The following is a 17,018-nucleotide window of genomic DNA, read 5'->3' as shown; positions in this document are numbered from 1 at the left end:
GAGACATTCAGGGTGGTAATCGTGTATTGTAACGTAGTATATGTCACTGTAACAGTGGAAACAGAAATTGAATCTATTTCTGTGATTCCATGGCTGAAATTACAGTAAAATTTTCACTTGGACTTTTCTTAGTTGCAAAGTTAGGATCCTGGAGCAAACTTAGCTTTCCCTTTTTGTGCATAACTGTGAAAATAGTCTCGAACCCCATGGTAACAGTCGGTGCAGTGAGCAGGAGCCGGCTCTGGGCAGGGTGGCAGCTGGCAGTACACGTCTGCCGGTTCTCCCTGGCCTCTCCCACAGCAGCTAGACACTGAAATTCTGCCAGAAGATGCTGCCTGCACTGTCTCTGGTCAGGTATCCAAAACTGTTGGGCAGGTAACAGTTTGAGTGTAATTTGGTGTTAACTGTCTGTAAAATGTGAATAATAATAATCCCATTAATCCCCATTAATGCTAATGCTACCCGTGTCATTGGAACGTCATGAAGGTTAAATCATACTGCTCGCACATTTACGTGCGATTGGGGCAGTTCTGCAGAAACTCGAGAGAAGAAATTAATAATGTGGAAAGCAATTCCAAGTTTAAATGTTAGATAATCATTACTAATTTCTAGGCTATGTAGTGAGAACAAAAATAAATACTGAATAAATACCTACCAACTGACTTAGTTCAGGGAACAAGCCTTTATTCATCTGAATTGAGTCAATTCGTTTGAAATTTTCTCAGTATATATTAGCATTCAGTATAACTAAAGAACCATTTTCCTGAGTAAAAATAGTATGTGATTGGACAACGAGAGGCATCCTTCTGTGTACAGAAACATGCAAATGCTTCAGGATGGTACTCGTGATCTAACCTGTCCCAGAGCTGCAGGAAGAAATGTGTGTGAGTTGAGCATGACACTTGGATGGGGCACAGGGCACCTGGGGATAACCTCCCTGGTGGGTCCCCCATCCTTCCTCTGACCCCCCTACACACTGCATCCTCCTCCTCCTCCATCCATGGAGGCTGGAGCCCAAAGCAAAGCAGATCTTTCTGCCACTGGTCCACATGTGCAGAGACCAGACCTCCCTCTGACCCACTTCCATCAGGGAGCTGGAGAGCATTACTCCTCAGGAGGGGGAGCCAAAATAGGGAAAGATCAAATTAAATGCTGAGATGCATCACACAAGCTGGTATAATCACAAACTGGTAGCATTCATCGTTGAACTTCTGAAAGCAGTCTCTGCATCCTGACAAATTTTTTGGGAAATCTGGGGGGAAGATGAAACCCAGTATTTAGTTTTTAAAAAACAATCAACAGAAGACCCCAGAAAATATAAAAAAGTGAGCTTAACTTTTGACCTGAAAAAAGTCTGGAATTAACACTCTAAAAAAAGGGAATCTTATAAACAATCAAATGGTAATAGATGATAAACGAGCAACATTAATTTTTAAAGCAGGCACTATGAAAGACCAGTCTAATTTCCTTCTCTGGGAAGGTAACTCACCTCCCAGGAAAGGTCAGGCAGCAGATGGGAGTCACATCTTGACGTTAGAGTGATGTTCACACAGTCAGTCCTGGCTTTCTCTTCCAAAAATTAAAGAAAGACAGCCCAGAACAAATTGCTGTAAAGTGGGTACCTAGCGTGTTAAAAATAATTCTGAAGGAATGACTGTCAGTAATTCACTGTCTAGCGAGAAGGACATATCAAATGGGTCTGCCATGATTCCAGAAGGATTTAATACAGATTTCAATAGATGAATTAGGTGATATACTAGAGAATACATCTATATAATTTGCAGGTGACATCAAAGTGCAAGTACTTGTGACAACAGGCTTCAAATTCAAAATGACGGATTTCAGAAATGGTCTGGAATCAATAAGATGAAATTCAATAAGGACAGTGCAAGACAGCAGTCTTAGGGAGAAATCAAATACACAAATGAGCGCAAACTACATAGGCAGCAGTGCTTCAGAAGAGTTATAGTGGGCCATGTATTAAATCTGAGACAACAACATAAATACTGCAGGAAAAGCGCAGATGTCATCTGGAGATGCAGTGGTTGGAAGTACCTGAATTGGACACAGTTTTTACTTGTTCTGCTTTATCTGTCCACGATGAAGTCTTAGCTGGAATGGGATGCCCAATTTGGGGAAGAATAATTTTTAAAAAGTTTTAGACAAGGTAAAGCAGTTCAAAGGAGAATAAAAACTAAATGCGTAAAAATAACTAATAATAGGAAATATAACACCCAACAAAAATGTGAAAGATTTCATACCTGTAGACAGGGAATTCTAGCAGGTTAAAACAAATTTTCAAATACTTGCACAGTTGTTACAAAGAGGACACAAAGGGCAGGACAAGCGTTCAAGAAAACCTCCCAGCAAGGAGGTTCAGAGTAGGAGGAAATTTCCCGTTCTGTGGGCAGACAAGAGCCAGAGCAGGTCACCTGGGGAGATCTCTGCCATAAGCTACCAAGCCAAGGTGAGACTGACGCGTCAGAGATGTCTCCGATACTCTTGATCTTCTCTTGGAGCAAAGAGTTGAAGTTGTTGATTGATTCTGTTCCTTTCAGCCCCATTTTTAAGATTTCATTTGACAAAGTACAAAAGTTTTTCCTAAGCACCACTGGCCCATGCCACTTTTCAAGTCACCCTGACCTTTGAAAAATTTGACTTTCAAATTCCCAACAGTTAACACGTGACAACATCTTCGAAGTGATATGACTATGGATGCCGGTTTTCATTATAACCAGGTGAGGTACATCAGCTCTGCGGGCAGGTGTATTCAGCTGCTTCGATGTGGAAATCACATCAGCGGTGGGTCCCGAGGGGTCACAGGAATTGCATGGTCCTTTCCACGGGGCTCTCCGGTGCAGAAGGAGATGAGGATGAAGGGAAGGGGAAGATCATGCCATCTGAGCAGGTGGCCACGGGGGCAATCAAACTGCACGTTCACGTTGTAACGGGCGAGAGTGGACACGTACTGAGGAGTAAAGGACAACGAATTGCTTTTCAGATGAGAACAAGATATTTAAAATGCAAAGTAAGCAGAGACATATGGTTGGTATTCAAAGAAGGGGGAGTGATGCAATCAGAGAACTGTCAAGGGAAAGTATTTTAATAACTATATTGGGAATACAATGTAAATCTGTCATCCAGCCTTACTGGAGAAAAATCAAACACATAAAATTCTCCAAAGAAAAAATGCACGGTTACAAGAAAGCATCTTGAATCATTACGGATCTTTCATATAGTTCATGTGATAGCAAAAGTGGCAACAAGTATATTATTGTTTATCTGCCAAAAACTTCAAATATTCTCATTTTGCCTGTAAAGATTACTGATGGTCTTTACCTCTAATTTTCTATTCTAGAATTTTTTTCTTGGTACTTAGTATGTTGCATAAATATTTCAGTGAAAAGCTCTATGCCCACTTACGTTTTAATTCATCTTTAAAATCTATGCCTACCAAATTTCAGCACTTTACCTGTTTCTCGCTTCTCTATGTCCTCTGTTTCTATTTATACATACACACATAAATGTGCACAGCAACATCAGCAGTCTACAGCCTGCACAGCCCGAATAAGCAGCCTCTCCATTTCGCTAAGACTGAACACAACTGTTGCTTTATCTATAATGATACGGAATGGGAAATATAAGTTTACTCTGAATTGTTACATTACATTGCTTTTCTGGCTTTACCAAACTATGATTTTCTCTCTGTTGGTTTTAAATTGAACCTTGTAGTATTTAGCTTATTGTCTGAAAAGAAAAGAGAAATAGTGGGGTTTTAAGGGAATAATATGTGTATGTCCTCATATAGTAACTAGCAACTTATTGACACTTTCTGGAGAAATGAGGACAGCGTAGCATATATCTAATGGCATAGGAAGAAAGAAAGGATTTAGAATATTTTTGGCAGACTATAATGACTAGGAAACAGGCTGCTCATAGGTAACATGTTAAGCCATCATACCTTGCACTTTAATTACAGGGAAGGGACCAGAGGACAGCAGCCCAAGTCAGTTGGCACTGTGCTGGCTCACGTAAAGCAGTCACGGGTTAGACCTGAGATCTGACTAAGCTGGCTTCGGGTTGGGAAGTAAACTGCTTGTTTAGAAAGCCTTGGAAGGTGTAGGTGTTTAATGGTACTTCACAGATGGAAAAGATCTATATGCAGATCTATTTATACATTTTTTGCTTGTATATTATTGTCCTCCTCCAGTCTAAATCTGCTTCATCACAGAGAGAGGTCTTCAGAAAGTTCCCGTGGATCATGAGATTTTTGAAGCGTTCTGTTTTATGCAAATTTACTCAGATTGTATTTTAACTGACAAATGTTTATCCTGTTCCACCCAGTTGTTCCCTTCTTACCCTATGTAAACAATTTTCTTCTTGTCTTTTTTTAGTGATCATTCCCCTGAAATGCTGGCATATAAAATTAATACGGGGGAGTAATTTTTTTAACTACATTGAATGTTGTATTATTTTGACCTTTGAGCATTTTCATATTTTTAATCAGTCTTTTTTTTGGGGGTACCTATTTTCTGTAACAATATACTATTAAAATCGCATTATATTCCAGGTGTGGAGATGATAGTAAATGTTTGAATTTACTAAATTGGAAAGGATCTTCAAGAATAACCTGTGTGTATAATCTTTATTTACATTTTTACTGAATGGCAATAACTTCATTAATCAAACAATACCAGTGCTACTGCATATAAGACTTTTGCATTGATTATCTGAGATAATGCTTCCCAGAATCCCTCCTAGGATTATATTTAGCTCTTATACAGAAGCAGTTGCACAAGCATGACACAAGTCTCCAGTGCCGGACAGAGGGTTGGGGGTGTTGGGATGTGTTGGAGGATCTGAAGCAGAGAAGAATCCCTCTTAGAATCAAAATGAAAAGTAAATTTGATATAATTTGCTTAGGAAATAATTAAATAAATCACATATTTAGTGGTATGTAAGATACACAGAAAGAATCCCTGATTTTTCAGAGTACTTTCATATCAGTGTGTGCTAAATTAGCTTAAACAACGCAACTAAAATAGAGTATCATTTGTGGCTCAGACCTTTTACTTAGACAGCAATCAGTCACCAACTGGGAAAACCTTAGTTTTAGCCAGTGGGTTATTGCTTTTTCTTTTTTTCTGTTTTTACATTTACATGATTAAATCCTTTGCAGCGATTTGATTGAAGAGCGTTGCTTACTGAAAGTAGTTTGTGATATGTCTGAAAGCTTTTCCAGGCAGTGGGAAAAACAGTGTGTGAAAGACGGAAGGTGGGAGTTCTGCTCTGCATCTTCTCTATGCCTGAGGGACATTTCACCGTGACAGTTCGCCTTCCCTTTAAGAAGAGAAGACCATAAAGACCTAATCCCACGAACACAAATCTCATCCCCATTTGCACAGAAAGAATTTCCAAATAAAATCATTCTTTTTCTGTCCATACTCTGACAGTCTGTATTTTGGACGAGGGATTCTCTCCGAAGCTAGAAAGCATCCCACTTGCACCTGCACAAGGCACACGTGTATGCTGATTTATGGGATATGATTGCTTCAAGGACTTCATGGCTTGCAGAAACATGCTTGTCTAATTTCCTTTTATTTCAGTTTTTCATACCAGAAAGACGTAACACCACATCATCCCATTACAGTACTATTAGTAGCAAGAATCAGTAAGGTTTTTTTGTAAATCAAGTGCTTTGCTTTTCCTTTTAAACCAATTTCAGTTGTGCTTTAAAAAGTTAAGAAAAATAATTAGATAATCAATGAAAAAGTATCTAATTACTCCTAGCTTGCTAAGTACAGCTGAAATTGTGGTTAAAAAACCCAAATGTGCTAGAGTTACAGGAAAACGTGTTCAGCCAAAATCATCATCCCTTACACAGGCTCATGCAACTGAGTGAACATTTAACCAGTCTTTGGAAGAAGCTGAACGAGGCAGAGAGCTGCAGTCACTGTAGCAATGGGTGGTTGGAGTCGGCACCCCGGCACCTGTGCTGATCTTCCCCAGCCTAAATGGGGCTTATCCTTCAGGATCAATGGTCAGTGTTTATTTAGCCAGTGAGATTAGGATGGGATTGCTCCTAGACCTCGTTCCCTTTGCTGGAAACCAAAGACCCGTCAAAGAGGGAATATGCTGTTTGGGGACCCAGCGATCTGGTGATGTCAATGCGCCTGAGAATGGCTTTCCACTTAAGGGAAAAACATGGAAAGCTTTGAAAAAAAAAATAAAGTATTGCTAGATTTTTGGTTCAGTAAGGTTTTTCTGATTTAAAACTAGATTTTTGCAAATCAATTAACAGCAATGGCAATTTTATTTTCTACATTTCTTCTGCTTTACAAAGCATCAAACTGCTGATAACATCCATCTCAAGGCAAAGAATATAGCTTTCCTATTTCTGTATTTTCTCAGTGATAAATTGAGTACAGTAATGAAAAAATGTAGGAGAGTGATGAAAGGGCTGCAGAGAGAACAAGTGCTCGTCCTTTCCCTTCTCTCTGCATCTACCAAGTGAACAATATGAGTCACAGAAAATAGGGAAAATCTATGGCATCAGAAATTGAAGAATGATTATCTGCAGAGAGTCTGCTTCTTCATTGATGGAAAAATGGTTGCATGACAAAATAACTGTGGGTAAGAGATGAAGATCCTTCGATTTGCTTGGAAAAAAGAAAGCTGTCATGTTCATCTTTCAAAGAACTTTCAGCATCATAACAAATTTTGCCCATCAGCCTTCATTCAGAGCGCATCCTTCCTGCTTCGCAGAGCAGGCTCTGGTTGCAAAGTGAAACTTTGGGGCTGCTATCTGCCTCTGCTCCTGCGGTAACTCTGGGGTTTAGGCCAACGTGCTTGTTCCAGAAGCACCCCAGTTGGAGACACATCTCCATCCCTCCTCGGAGAAGTGGTGGTTTGTTTCCAGTTCGGGGCCAACCTCTCTTATACATAATATATACATTATTTTGCTAAGCTCTTACTTTCAGTCTTTGAAGAACATGGGTTCATAACGTAAGCATCAGAGATGTTAGCATAACAGTGTAAAAATGGTCCCTGAAAATCACTGTTAGTATTCATAACAGAAAAAATCCACCTGATATTTTAGCCTAATTTTTGTTAAACTTTCTAAATCTTACTAAAATATTTATGAAAAATGTATTCAATTTAGGTAGTTCTTAGTTAAATGTTTGGTTATTCTACGTGAAAATCAATCACAGTGATATGATTGATACATAGTTGGTAAGATTTTCTTAATCTTTTATGCTCATTAATTTTAGTAATAAATTTAGCCCTTTTGTAATGGCTTCCATTACTTGAAGTTTTATGCAGTGGTACCCTCTGAATTTATAAATTTATTCCAATGCGCATGTTATAAATGGCTTCTTGGCTTGGTAACAGTCCTCCAAGTATGATGGAAGCAGCCGTCCCTGCCGCCTGCCCCTGCTCACGTGCGGCTCCACCTTTGCTGGGGCCGTTGCTCACAAAACCTGGGTGAGAGTCTGAACCTTCAAGAAGCAGCACACGGTGAGCACATGGCCGAAAGCCACAATGTATTTTTGGTTTAGCGATGCAGAGAAAACGCCTTGCTTCGATGAATCAATAGCAAAACTCTCACTGACTTCAGCAAACCTCTCAAGTATAAACTCGCTTTTCGTTCAATTCCCATATTCAAGGCATGGCTCATTTCAAATTGTTTTGACAAATCCGAATAGATTTACTTATTTGAGATATTGCTGCTGAAGATAAATAAACTATTTTAACGTGACCCTTCCAGAGTCCAAGGACTGTCGGTGCACACCACCGTCATTAGCAGCTCGGCAGGGAGCAGCAGGGACGGCATCCATGCAGGTGACACATCTGCCACTGCTGACGTCTTCCCAAGTCTCTCATGCCTTCATAAACTTTTACTGAGGTTAAAATAGATCATTACCTTTGAGAAGTGACACTGCCACAAGTAGAGCAGGTAAAGGCCAATATTTCTGTGCCGAAACGAATGATTTAGGAAAAATCTTGTAGATGTGAATCCAGGTGTGTCAGCCTTTAACCAGCCAGCATCCGCTTCCAGGAAACCTTCCTGCCCCTGTGACTCCAGGATACTGTTGATAGAAATACAATAGATACAACAGACAGAATACTTGCTTACGCATCTTTTTATTTGATTTTTCTTCCAATTCTGCATTAGCATGTTCCTGTGGCCATGTGGGTCTTTTTTCTATAATTTAAGACTGATATTCAAGTTGGTCTAAAACAAATTGATCACTGATAACAGATAACGTGATAATAAATTTCTAGTTAAAACATAAAGGATATTTCACTAGTTTATACAAATTATGGTTATACTGCTAATGATAGGTCAAAGGAAAAGAGATTAATCAAAAACTTACAAAAATACTACTTTTATGAGGTTTTCCTCACGCTTTAGTGTTGACATGAATTGGAAATAAATGACGAATCAAGATGTAGCCATTTTTATTCACAGCTCACCCATAATTTATTTTATCAGAACCAGTGTGCCAACGCTGCTTCTGCGTACAAGACAAAGCGTGTTTAATAAGCAAGAGGTGAGGACCTTTAGGCAATGCTCTTCAATCAAACTGCTGTTAAGGAACTAATCATGTAAATGCAAAAAAGAAAAAAAATACTCTTAGTTTTCCCAGTTGGTGACTGATTGCCACATAAATGAAGATTTGTGCCACACTAGCACAGGCTGTTGTCTGCTTCTTTATATTATTTACTCTACTGATTTAAAAACTGTATTAACTATACTCTAAAAATCGTATCTGTTTTGGGGGTATTTTACAAGTCACTAAATATTAAGCTCATCTTATTATTCTATTTTGTCAGCCATGAAAAAAAATCTGTGTGTTATCTTTGTGCAGTATTTGATTACAATGGGGGGGCTTCAGCTGGACAAAAAATGATGCTACTTGGAGAGTCATCTAGATGGTTACCTGCATTTTTATGCATTCATAAACAGTTAAATTGACCATGGGGGGTGCAGGTAGGGAGGGAGGTGCTTTGACTTTTCACGTTATTTCTGCTGGGCTGTGCTGAGCTGCTGCAGTCAATGAGCCAGCGCTGCCGCCTACACCGTCTTGTGAGACTGTCCCACGATCTCAGGTTACGCGTTTCACCAGGAGTAATAATCTGTGAGCTGCCCTTGGAGTTACACTTACAACGCATGTCTGAAATGCTCCAGAAAATGCAAACTCTTTCTTTTCCTTCCATTAACTCTTTTCAGCAGCCATAAGGAGGTGAGATACCGTGGGTCAAGACTGGCACAGTAATACAATTCATAGGCATCGCCGTTTAGGAGTAGTAAAATGTTGCTGGGCACATGGGCAATTAAGTGGTTCCACAGATGAATATGGCTTGAAAAATTCTGAACTTTTATTTTTCTGTAACTTGCAGTTTCCACTTATCCTGGCTTTCAAGGAATTTCCTTCTCAAAGAAAAACCTTATTTGCCCCTACCTCAAGCTGGGAATTTGGGATGGGATTTCATCCATGAAGGGTTTCTTCTCTGAAACCTAGACCTTTTAAAATACAGCAATTTACATTTTGTTTTAAACTCAACTAACTGCATACAAATTTAAATCTTTGCTGTTGATTTACTCTTGCTCATCTACTCCTGTTTGACAATCTTAATGTTAGTGGCTACTGTTTCCTGGGACGTGCCCTTCATCGCCTTCATGGCCCTTGCCCAGACTCGCTCCACTCTCTCCATGCTTCTTTTCCAGGGGCACCCAGCCCTGGACCCAGCACTCCAGATGTGTCACACCAGGGCTGAGCAGAGGGGGATAAAATAATATTTCTTGTGTGGCAACTCTAATGCACCCTGGGGAAAAAAAAAGTACATAAAAGTGGAGCGAGGGGGGGGGGGGGTGTTGAGTGTTTACAAATGATTTTGCAACTCTAAAAAGCACAATTATCTGTTTTATGATAGATACTGTGGTACAATATGTTCAACTATAAAAACAATTTTGTTGGAAAAAATTTGTTGTGATGTTTATGGTTGTTTTTTATTTTAAAATAAGATATTTTAGATGTGGCATTTAGAGGTGTTTAGGGGATCAAAATTGTTTACAGGTCTGAGGATGAAAACAGTGTACATGTTTGGCAGAGAGGTGGAGGATTTACGTAGATATAAATAATTTAAAAATCTTGACAAAATTAAGGGTGTTTTAAAACAGTTTCTTGCTTCTTGGAGCATTCGAAGCATGCTGATTTATGGTAACTTATGAATTTTGCATTGTAACACTGTGACTTTCATTCACTAACCACTTGACTGATAGTAATCTGTGCAAAGTCCAGCCTTTAAGGGGATTCTTTGCAATCCTGCCATTTTTAGTTTGGGGTCACAAATATTTGGCATCACAAATATTTGGCATCATCTACTTTCTATATAAAGCCACTGGTTGGAGGGTGTCCTCTCCCAAACCACACGGAAGCAGGCTTGGATTTATTGCTGGGCAGGGGGTCAAGAGCAAGTGATGAAGCTTCACAAGCACATACAGATATCTCACTGGCTAATTAGCCACTGCGCTGGATTAGCAGCATTAGCTGCTGCGTGGGATATCAGTCAGTGTAATCTCCTAGAAATAAGTTACATCTGTTTCTGCTAATTAATACACCTCACAGTAGTCACAGTGGTTTGCATTTGGCAATATTATGAATTTTTTGTTGCTTGGTGATGGTTGTCAATGAGCTCTGCAGATGGTCGACTGGCCTGTTGAAGACCCTGCTAGCTGTTAATGCAGTCCCCCTCTTTTCAATCACATACGGTTCAAACATATTACTTATTCCTAATAATCACATTTCAACCTGGGATTTTTTTTTTTTTCATAAAAACTTTCCTTTGATTAACTGTCCTTTTTTTCTTTTCTTTTTTTTTTTCCCCACATTTGAGTGTTATGGTTGTGTCTGGTTATTTAGTCACAAGGTGCTTCATCCTTCTGACTAAAATGGGAAGAATAAGAGAAGGAAAGAAGAGGAAATTAGGGTTTTCTTACAAGAAACCTTCATGCAAGTGAATATGTCAAAATTTATGAAAACTTTTGGAAAACAGAATCATTTGTAAAGCGGAAGGTTTTCCAGATGCTGGGGGATCTGATGACTGCAAACTGGAAAGTCGTATAGATTCTCAATTAGTAGAAAATGGAGTTCATCGCTGGTTTTAATAACCCTCATAAGCACATTTTAATTTTTCTATGTATTTGTCATAAAAACTAATTATTATGTCCAAGCCATAAAAAGAACAGTAATCTATTTCTTATGTCACGTTAGTGATTTCTAGATATTATACAAGTTAATGAAATCAATATGCATATTAGGAAAGCAAAGCAATACATTATTCTGTCTGCAGAGAGAAATCAATGTTTCACCTTATTTCTTTCAGTATCTACAGCAGACAGCTGAGGTCACAAAGGTCCCTAACCTGTCATTCCAGCAATGCGGGGTTCAGAGATGCAGCTGATGGTAACCCCACAGTGAAATGCAGCATCCTTGTCTGCTGTGGGCAAGCTGTCCCATTGCCAAAGGGGTGAGAAGCCTCCGGTGGATGTACCGCTGGCCCTGGCTGCATTGGCCACCTCAGAGGAAAAGTTTCTTCTTGCAGCCAGGTCTGTCCTGTGCTCCCATCACTGCCATGCCTGGGAGTGAGCGGGGAACCGAGCCAGGGACCTGCCGCCATGTGTTTGTGGAATGAATTGCTAGAGATTATTAGCTCAAGTCAAGACCTGATGACTTTTTATCTCTGATAAACATCTCAAAAAAAAAACATCCCACACATGTATTTTGCAGTTTTCATAGCTAAATTTAGATTTTTTTTTTTTAATTTTAAAAGGCAGATGTACAGAAAATGTTACAAAAGCTGTATATACATGGAAAAAAAATCGTATATTCAAAGACGGGCTCTGGGAAGATCTGGAGATAGTCATGCTGCCTTAGTGCACTTCCCCAAGGGGTGGTGTGTGCTGGTGGGAGGAGAAGCGTGGTGTCTCCACTACCTTCTGCTGAGACCGTGCTGCCCGCGCTGCGGGAAGAGTGGGAAGTTCAAGAGTGTTACGTTCAACGCCCGCCACGCCCTGCACTGCAGGAAGAGTGGGAAGGGGCATGGCTGTCGAGGAGCCTTATGTCACTCATCAGGTTGGTGGGATCAGAGGGTCATCTGCTCCCAAATGCCAGAGAGAAACATCCGATCAGGAAATTAAAATGCAGGGACCCTGAGAAGATAATAAACCCCTCCTCTTCTGAGTTCTTTTTCTAGATTTCGGCTGTGAGTGCAACTCAACTAGTGTTTCCTGAATACTAAATGGTAACAAATTACATTGAGATAGTGTTTTTTATTATCGCCAAGGAGTCCCCAGTGCTTTACAAGCTGGTTTGTACACCACAAACAACCATTCCCCCCCACCCCAATGATGTGCAGAGAGGTCTCGGCAGCTCAGAGCAGCATCACACCATCAGGGCAGGGGGACATCCGAACTGGTGGGTGGCACCGGGGCAGGGGGACAAGGACAAAGCCCACTTTGAGTGCAAAACCCCATTTGGGCAGTGTTCTGCAGTTTGCAGCAGCTTTTGCAGAGATAGCTGTGGGGTCCTTCATGATGGCAAATGTCAGGTGCCTCTCAACGTTTATGCTATTACGTTTATGCTACCAATATTAGATTTCATATTTACAAAAACTGTTTTTTCCATCCATACAGACAAGGCCAAAAATTACATGTACCACGATTCATGGAAAATTTATCTTCAAGGCAAAATATTTTTCCTATAGAACTGCATGCATATTAAGGGTTAATTAATTTGATGGAGATCTTCAGAATAGGCCTTCATGGTTTTGTAATTAAAAGCACCAGAAGAGGAAGCAAGAGATTCAAGTTCCACGTATTTTGTGCCCGGTTCTGTTCTCACAGCATTAGAGTAACAGAGCAAGTTTTGGCCTCACATGACTTTGGGAAGGCAGCTAACTTACATACTTTTGTTTCCCAGTCTGTAAAAAGTCCTGCCTAACAAAGAACAAACCTTGCAAAGTGATTTGAAGTTTTAAAGTGTGAGCATTGAAGGGAAAAAGTCTGTCAAACAGAAACACACCATGAACCACATCTTCATTTGCCAGCTTTCTGTTAAAGCAAAGTTAGTGAATGGACTGTGAGTTTCAAAATACCAGCAGTCATTTTAATAGCAAATTCAACAATTCTTTAACATGTAATATCCATAGTGAAACTAGACATAGTCGTGGAAAACAGCAGAAAGCAGTTTTGAAAACTCGCATATAATTTTTTGGGCAAATAAATTGAGTGCAGTTATTTTCATCTCTTCTTTCCTATAAAGAGAACTCTTCGTCATGCAGACATTGTGCATCACACATCAGCTAAATACCTTAAATAAATTTGAAAACCCAAGACTCCCAGTGACCATAAAAATTAAGTAATAACCCTCTGGATAATCCCATGCTGCATAGGAGGAATTTTGTAAACCAAACAATGACTAAGTTTAGATTTCCTTTTTTTTTTTTTTTTTTAATTTTCTGAGCCAATTTCTCATCTCATCCCAAACAGCCCATATATTGCCTATGGCAAAGCAGCAGATTTGAGATAATCCAGGACGTGTCTTTCATCAGAACACTGCCAGACAAACCACAAAGAAAGTGGAGTATTGACTCCAACACTCATGCTAGAATCACCCGTTTCAGTCATTCTTCAGGTTATAACATTACGGTTTGCAGTTGCCCAACGCTCTCCCAACTATTATCCTTACTGGCAGCCATCTTCCCGTACACTGACAAATTTACACCACAACATAATGCAAAACTGTTGATAACAGCCGTCACCAAATTGATCCTCCCAAGTATCTCCTAAAACAGCAGCACTGCAGGCAGACACAGGGCAGCAGCACTTGGCCCAGACCAAGCCTGCTCAGCAGTCCCCCCGCGCGAAGGCTCCCCAGGCGACCCCCCGCAGGGGCGCACACCAGGAGCCCCGGGGAAGGCGAGAGCTGACATCCCAGCCACACAAAGCTCATCTCACCGCCTGGTCTTCGGAGACTAATGCTCTTCCACAGAACAGGACATCAATAGCTTTGATAGTTGTCCCATTTGATGTCGCCCGTCTACATTCTTACTTATTAATTTACAGGGCTGAAGTTGGAAGACGTACTGCTGATGATCAGCAAGATACCAGTTTACCAGCACAGATTCCTTTCTCTCTCTGCCTGTGCAGGAAGCAGTAACAAACAGCTAATTGAAACCTAAGGCTAAATCATTCAGAGGTCTTTTGCTCCAAGCCACATTACCCCGACTGTTCATACAGGAGACAGCAATAATCAGTAAACGAGCTACCAAAGTGTCACTGGAGTTAGTGGGACTGGGACCAAGTTCAAGCTGCTCCGCTCCCAGTCCTACCGCGCTATTCATGTGCGAGCCCAGCCTGTTGCAAAGGCGGCTTGGATTTGCTAGAACAAAAGGTATATAGCAGCTCCCCCACACCTGCACCTACCCTATTTTAAATGAACACCAACCCAGCATACGTGTTCCTTTGACCTCCTCACCCCAACTGAGATCTAAGCGAAAGATCTCATAATAACATCGAGATGTTTTCAGCGGCGTTACCGACTTTCACTTTGCAGGATATACAGTGGCTCTATTTAAGGCTGCATCTAATGGAATCAAGTGCCTTCTAGCACGACTGTCTAATCTCACTTTTGAAAGGAGAGAGGGCAAAAGTCTGATCCAGGATAATTTTAATGGCCGTAATACAGAAGGAATATAGCCCCCCTCCCAACCACATTAACACTTTCTGTTTAAAGTCACATGGTTTTGTTTGGTTTTAAATGATCTCACTCCTGAATGCTCAGGCTAGCAAAACTACTCTGCAATCACACAGCTCGTTTCCTTCACAGACGTTACTAGACCACCTTTTCCAGGAATAACTTATTTCCACGTTTCTCAAGAGGCACTTTTTGCTTTGAGATTCACGACATCGCCCTAGAAGACTTGTTTTAGCTAATAACAAATGGGTCACACCGCCACCGCTTAACCAGGAGCGTAAAGCACGGCAAGGAAGTTACCCATGCTCTGAACCATCAGCTTTCTTCCCCGCTCTCTCCCACAGCACGTCAAGAAAATACAATCCCAGAAACGCAGAAAAGCGTTACCCAAAACATAAGCAGCAATTCCGTTTTCCTCTAAGGCCCGAATCTCACAGACAAGCACGCAACTAACTTCGTACTTTTAGGTACTCCCGTTTCCGCAGTAACTCCACTGGCGCTCGCAAGCCGACGGGCACGCCGTTTCGGGTGGAAAGGGGAGCAAGCCACGACGACGGCACAGACGCCGACAGCTCCCGCAACAGCGGCGCGGGAAAGCGGTTCGGAGAGGCGTGCCGGGAGGGGGGGCAAGGTTCCTCGGAGCCCGCTGCCCGCTCACCGCCCCGAACCGGGCTCCGTGAGGCTCGCCAGGCGCCTCCGACGGCCCCAGCCGTCCCGGCGGGCTCTCCCCCGGGCAGCCCGGGCGCCAGCCGCGGCACCGGGCCGGGCCGGGCCCCGCGGCCTCGACACAGCGGGAGCCGGTCCCGCGGCCGACACCGCCCCGCAGCACGCCGGGCCACGTCGGTGGGGAGACGCTGCCGCCACCGGCCCCGCCGTCCGAGGCCGGGCGGCCCCCCCGCGAGGCGCCGGGCCGGGCGCTCTTACCTTCAGCAGGTACTTGTCCACGATCTCCAGGCCGCAGCTGCTGCACACGCACTTGCCGGGGGCGCAGCCGGAGCCCGAGGCCATGGACCGCGGCGAGGAGGAGGGCGACAGGGCGGCGGAGGAAGAGCAGGAGTCCTCGTCGGCCGCTGCGGGGCTCGCCTGCGGGGGAGCGCGCGGGAGACCGCGGTCAGCGCCCGGCCCCGCCGGCTGCCGCCAGCCTCGCCCGGGAGAGGCGGGGAGCTCCGCGCCGGCCCGGCCCGGCCCGGCGGTCTGCCGGCACCTACGGCGCCCCGCCGGGGAGGGTCGCGGCGGGAGCCGGCGTTTCTCCGCGGGGCCAAGCGGAGGGGCCGCCGGACTCGAGCGGAGAGCGGCGGAACCGCAAAGCGACAGAAGCGGCCGCCGCCCCGCACCGGGCACCGGCGCCGCGCTCGCCCCGCGCCGCCCCCTCCCCGCCGGCTGCCGCCCGCTCCCGGTGCGCTCGCTCGCCGCCCCGCGCACCTTCTCCGAGGGGCCGCCGAGCGCGGGAAGGTCCTTGTCCTCCAGCCTGCAGACGAACATCGGGTCGCTCTTCCAATACATGGCACCGCCCTACCGCATACCAGCTCCGCTGCGGGCGGCGGGGGCGCGGCGCGGCGAGGCTGCTCCGGGGACCCCGCGCCAGGTCTCTGCTCTCAGCGCCTGCAGGAAAAAAGTTTTGTTTTCAAGTGGGTGGACCCCGCCGCGCGGGGACCTGCCTCGCTGGCCTCACCTCCTGCGCAAAACCCGCCTTCTGAGCATGGCGGGATCGTTATCTCCGCCAGCGAGCCCGCGCCGGGCTTTGTGCTGGGGGTGGGGGGGAACGACCCAACAACAACAACAACAACAAACCAGCAACGAAAAAAACCAAAGGCTCCCCCCGCGTTTGTCTTCATCGTTTGCCACAGCTTCCCCCCGCCGCCCCAGTCTGAACAAAGATTCGAGTTACATCTCTGTATCAGCAAAGAAGGCAAACACGACGGAAAGCAGGAGTACGTATGAAAGGGAAAGGTTTTTCCATACTGCTGAAACCCAAAGCCCGAGCGTATTCCTGTAGCTTAGACTCACAACTCCTAAATCTACCTCGCTGCTTCTACTCTTGCTCGCGCCTCCAAGATCCCATGATAAAACCTTTCTCGTTAAGCTAAAAAAAGGAGCATCTGAGCTGCCCAAAGGCCGTAGCGTTACTCCGGTTCTGAAATCAAGCCTGAAAGACCACGGATGTTGCTAATTAACATCAGTGTCTTCGGTCGCGCCGTGGACAGAGGGTGCTAGGAGCTGGCTGTCCACAGCTCCCCGGAAAACCAGAAAATTTCT

At 43.5% G+C, this 17,018-nt stretch overlaps 1 protein-coding gene across 2 annotated transcripts; it reads right to left on the bottom strand.

Annotated features, from left to right (window-relative positions):
* Positions 1-2,739: 2,739 nt before the first annotated feature.
* On the bottom strand, positions 2,740-16,252 carry LOC143160478 (LIM/homeobox protein Lhx8-like). Of its 2 annotated transcripts, XR_012995387.1 has the most exons (4): positions 16,185-16,252; positions 15,687-15,845; positions 7,925-8,090; positions 2,740-2,968 (listed from the first exon to the last, which is right to left on the bottom strand). XR_012995387.1 is itself a non-coding variant. In XM_076338207.1 (3 exons), the coding sequence occupies exons 1-3, from the start codon at positions 16,242-16,244 to the stop codon at positions 2,792-2,794; spliced, it is 396 nt and encodes a 131-aa protein (XP_076194322.1). In that variant the 5' UTR covers positions 16,245-16,252; the 3' UTR covers positions 2,740-2,791. The 2 variants fall into 2 exon arrangements, 1 of the variants encoding a protein (XP_076194322.1); XM_076338207.1 differs by lacking the exon at positions 7,925-8,090.
* Positions 16,253-17,018: the final 766 nt, after the last annotated feature.

Source organism: Aptenodytes patagonicus, chromosome 5 (genome assembly GCF_965638725.1).
Source record: "Aptenodytes patagonicus chromosome 5, bAptPat1.pri.cur, whole genome shotgun sequence".
NCBI lineage: Eukaryota > Metazoa > Chordata > Aves > Sphenisciformes > Spheniscidae > Aptenodytes > Aptenodytes patagonicus.
Note: the sequence above shows the minus strand (reverse complement) of the source record. Positions and strands in the feature narration are given on the sequence as shown.

Bases quoted from the DNA above. Each gene is read 5' to 3' on its own strand.
- LOC143160478 (XM_076338207.1), bottom strand. From the start codon at position 16,244: ATGTTCGTCTGCAGGCTGGAGGACAAGGACCTTCCCGCGCTCGGCGGC. The intron at 15,846-16,184 runs GTGCGCGGGGCG...GCTCCCCCGCAG, and splicing joins TCGGCGGCCCCTCGGAGAAG to GCGAGCCCCGCAGCGGCCGA. The intron at 2,969-15,686 runs GTAAGAGCGCCC...TTTACTCCTCAG, and splicing joins TGGACAAGTACCTGCTGAAG to TACGTGTCCACTCTCGCCCG.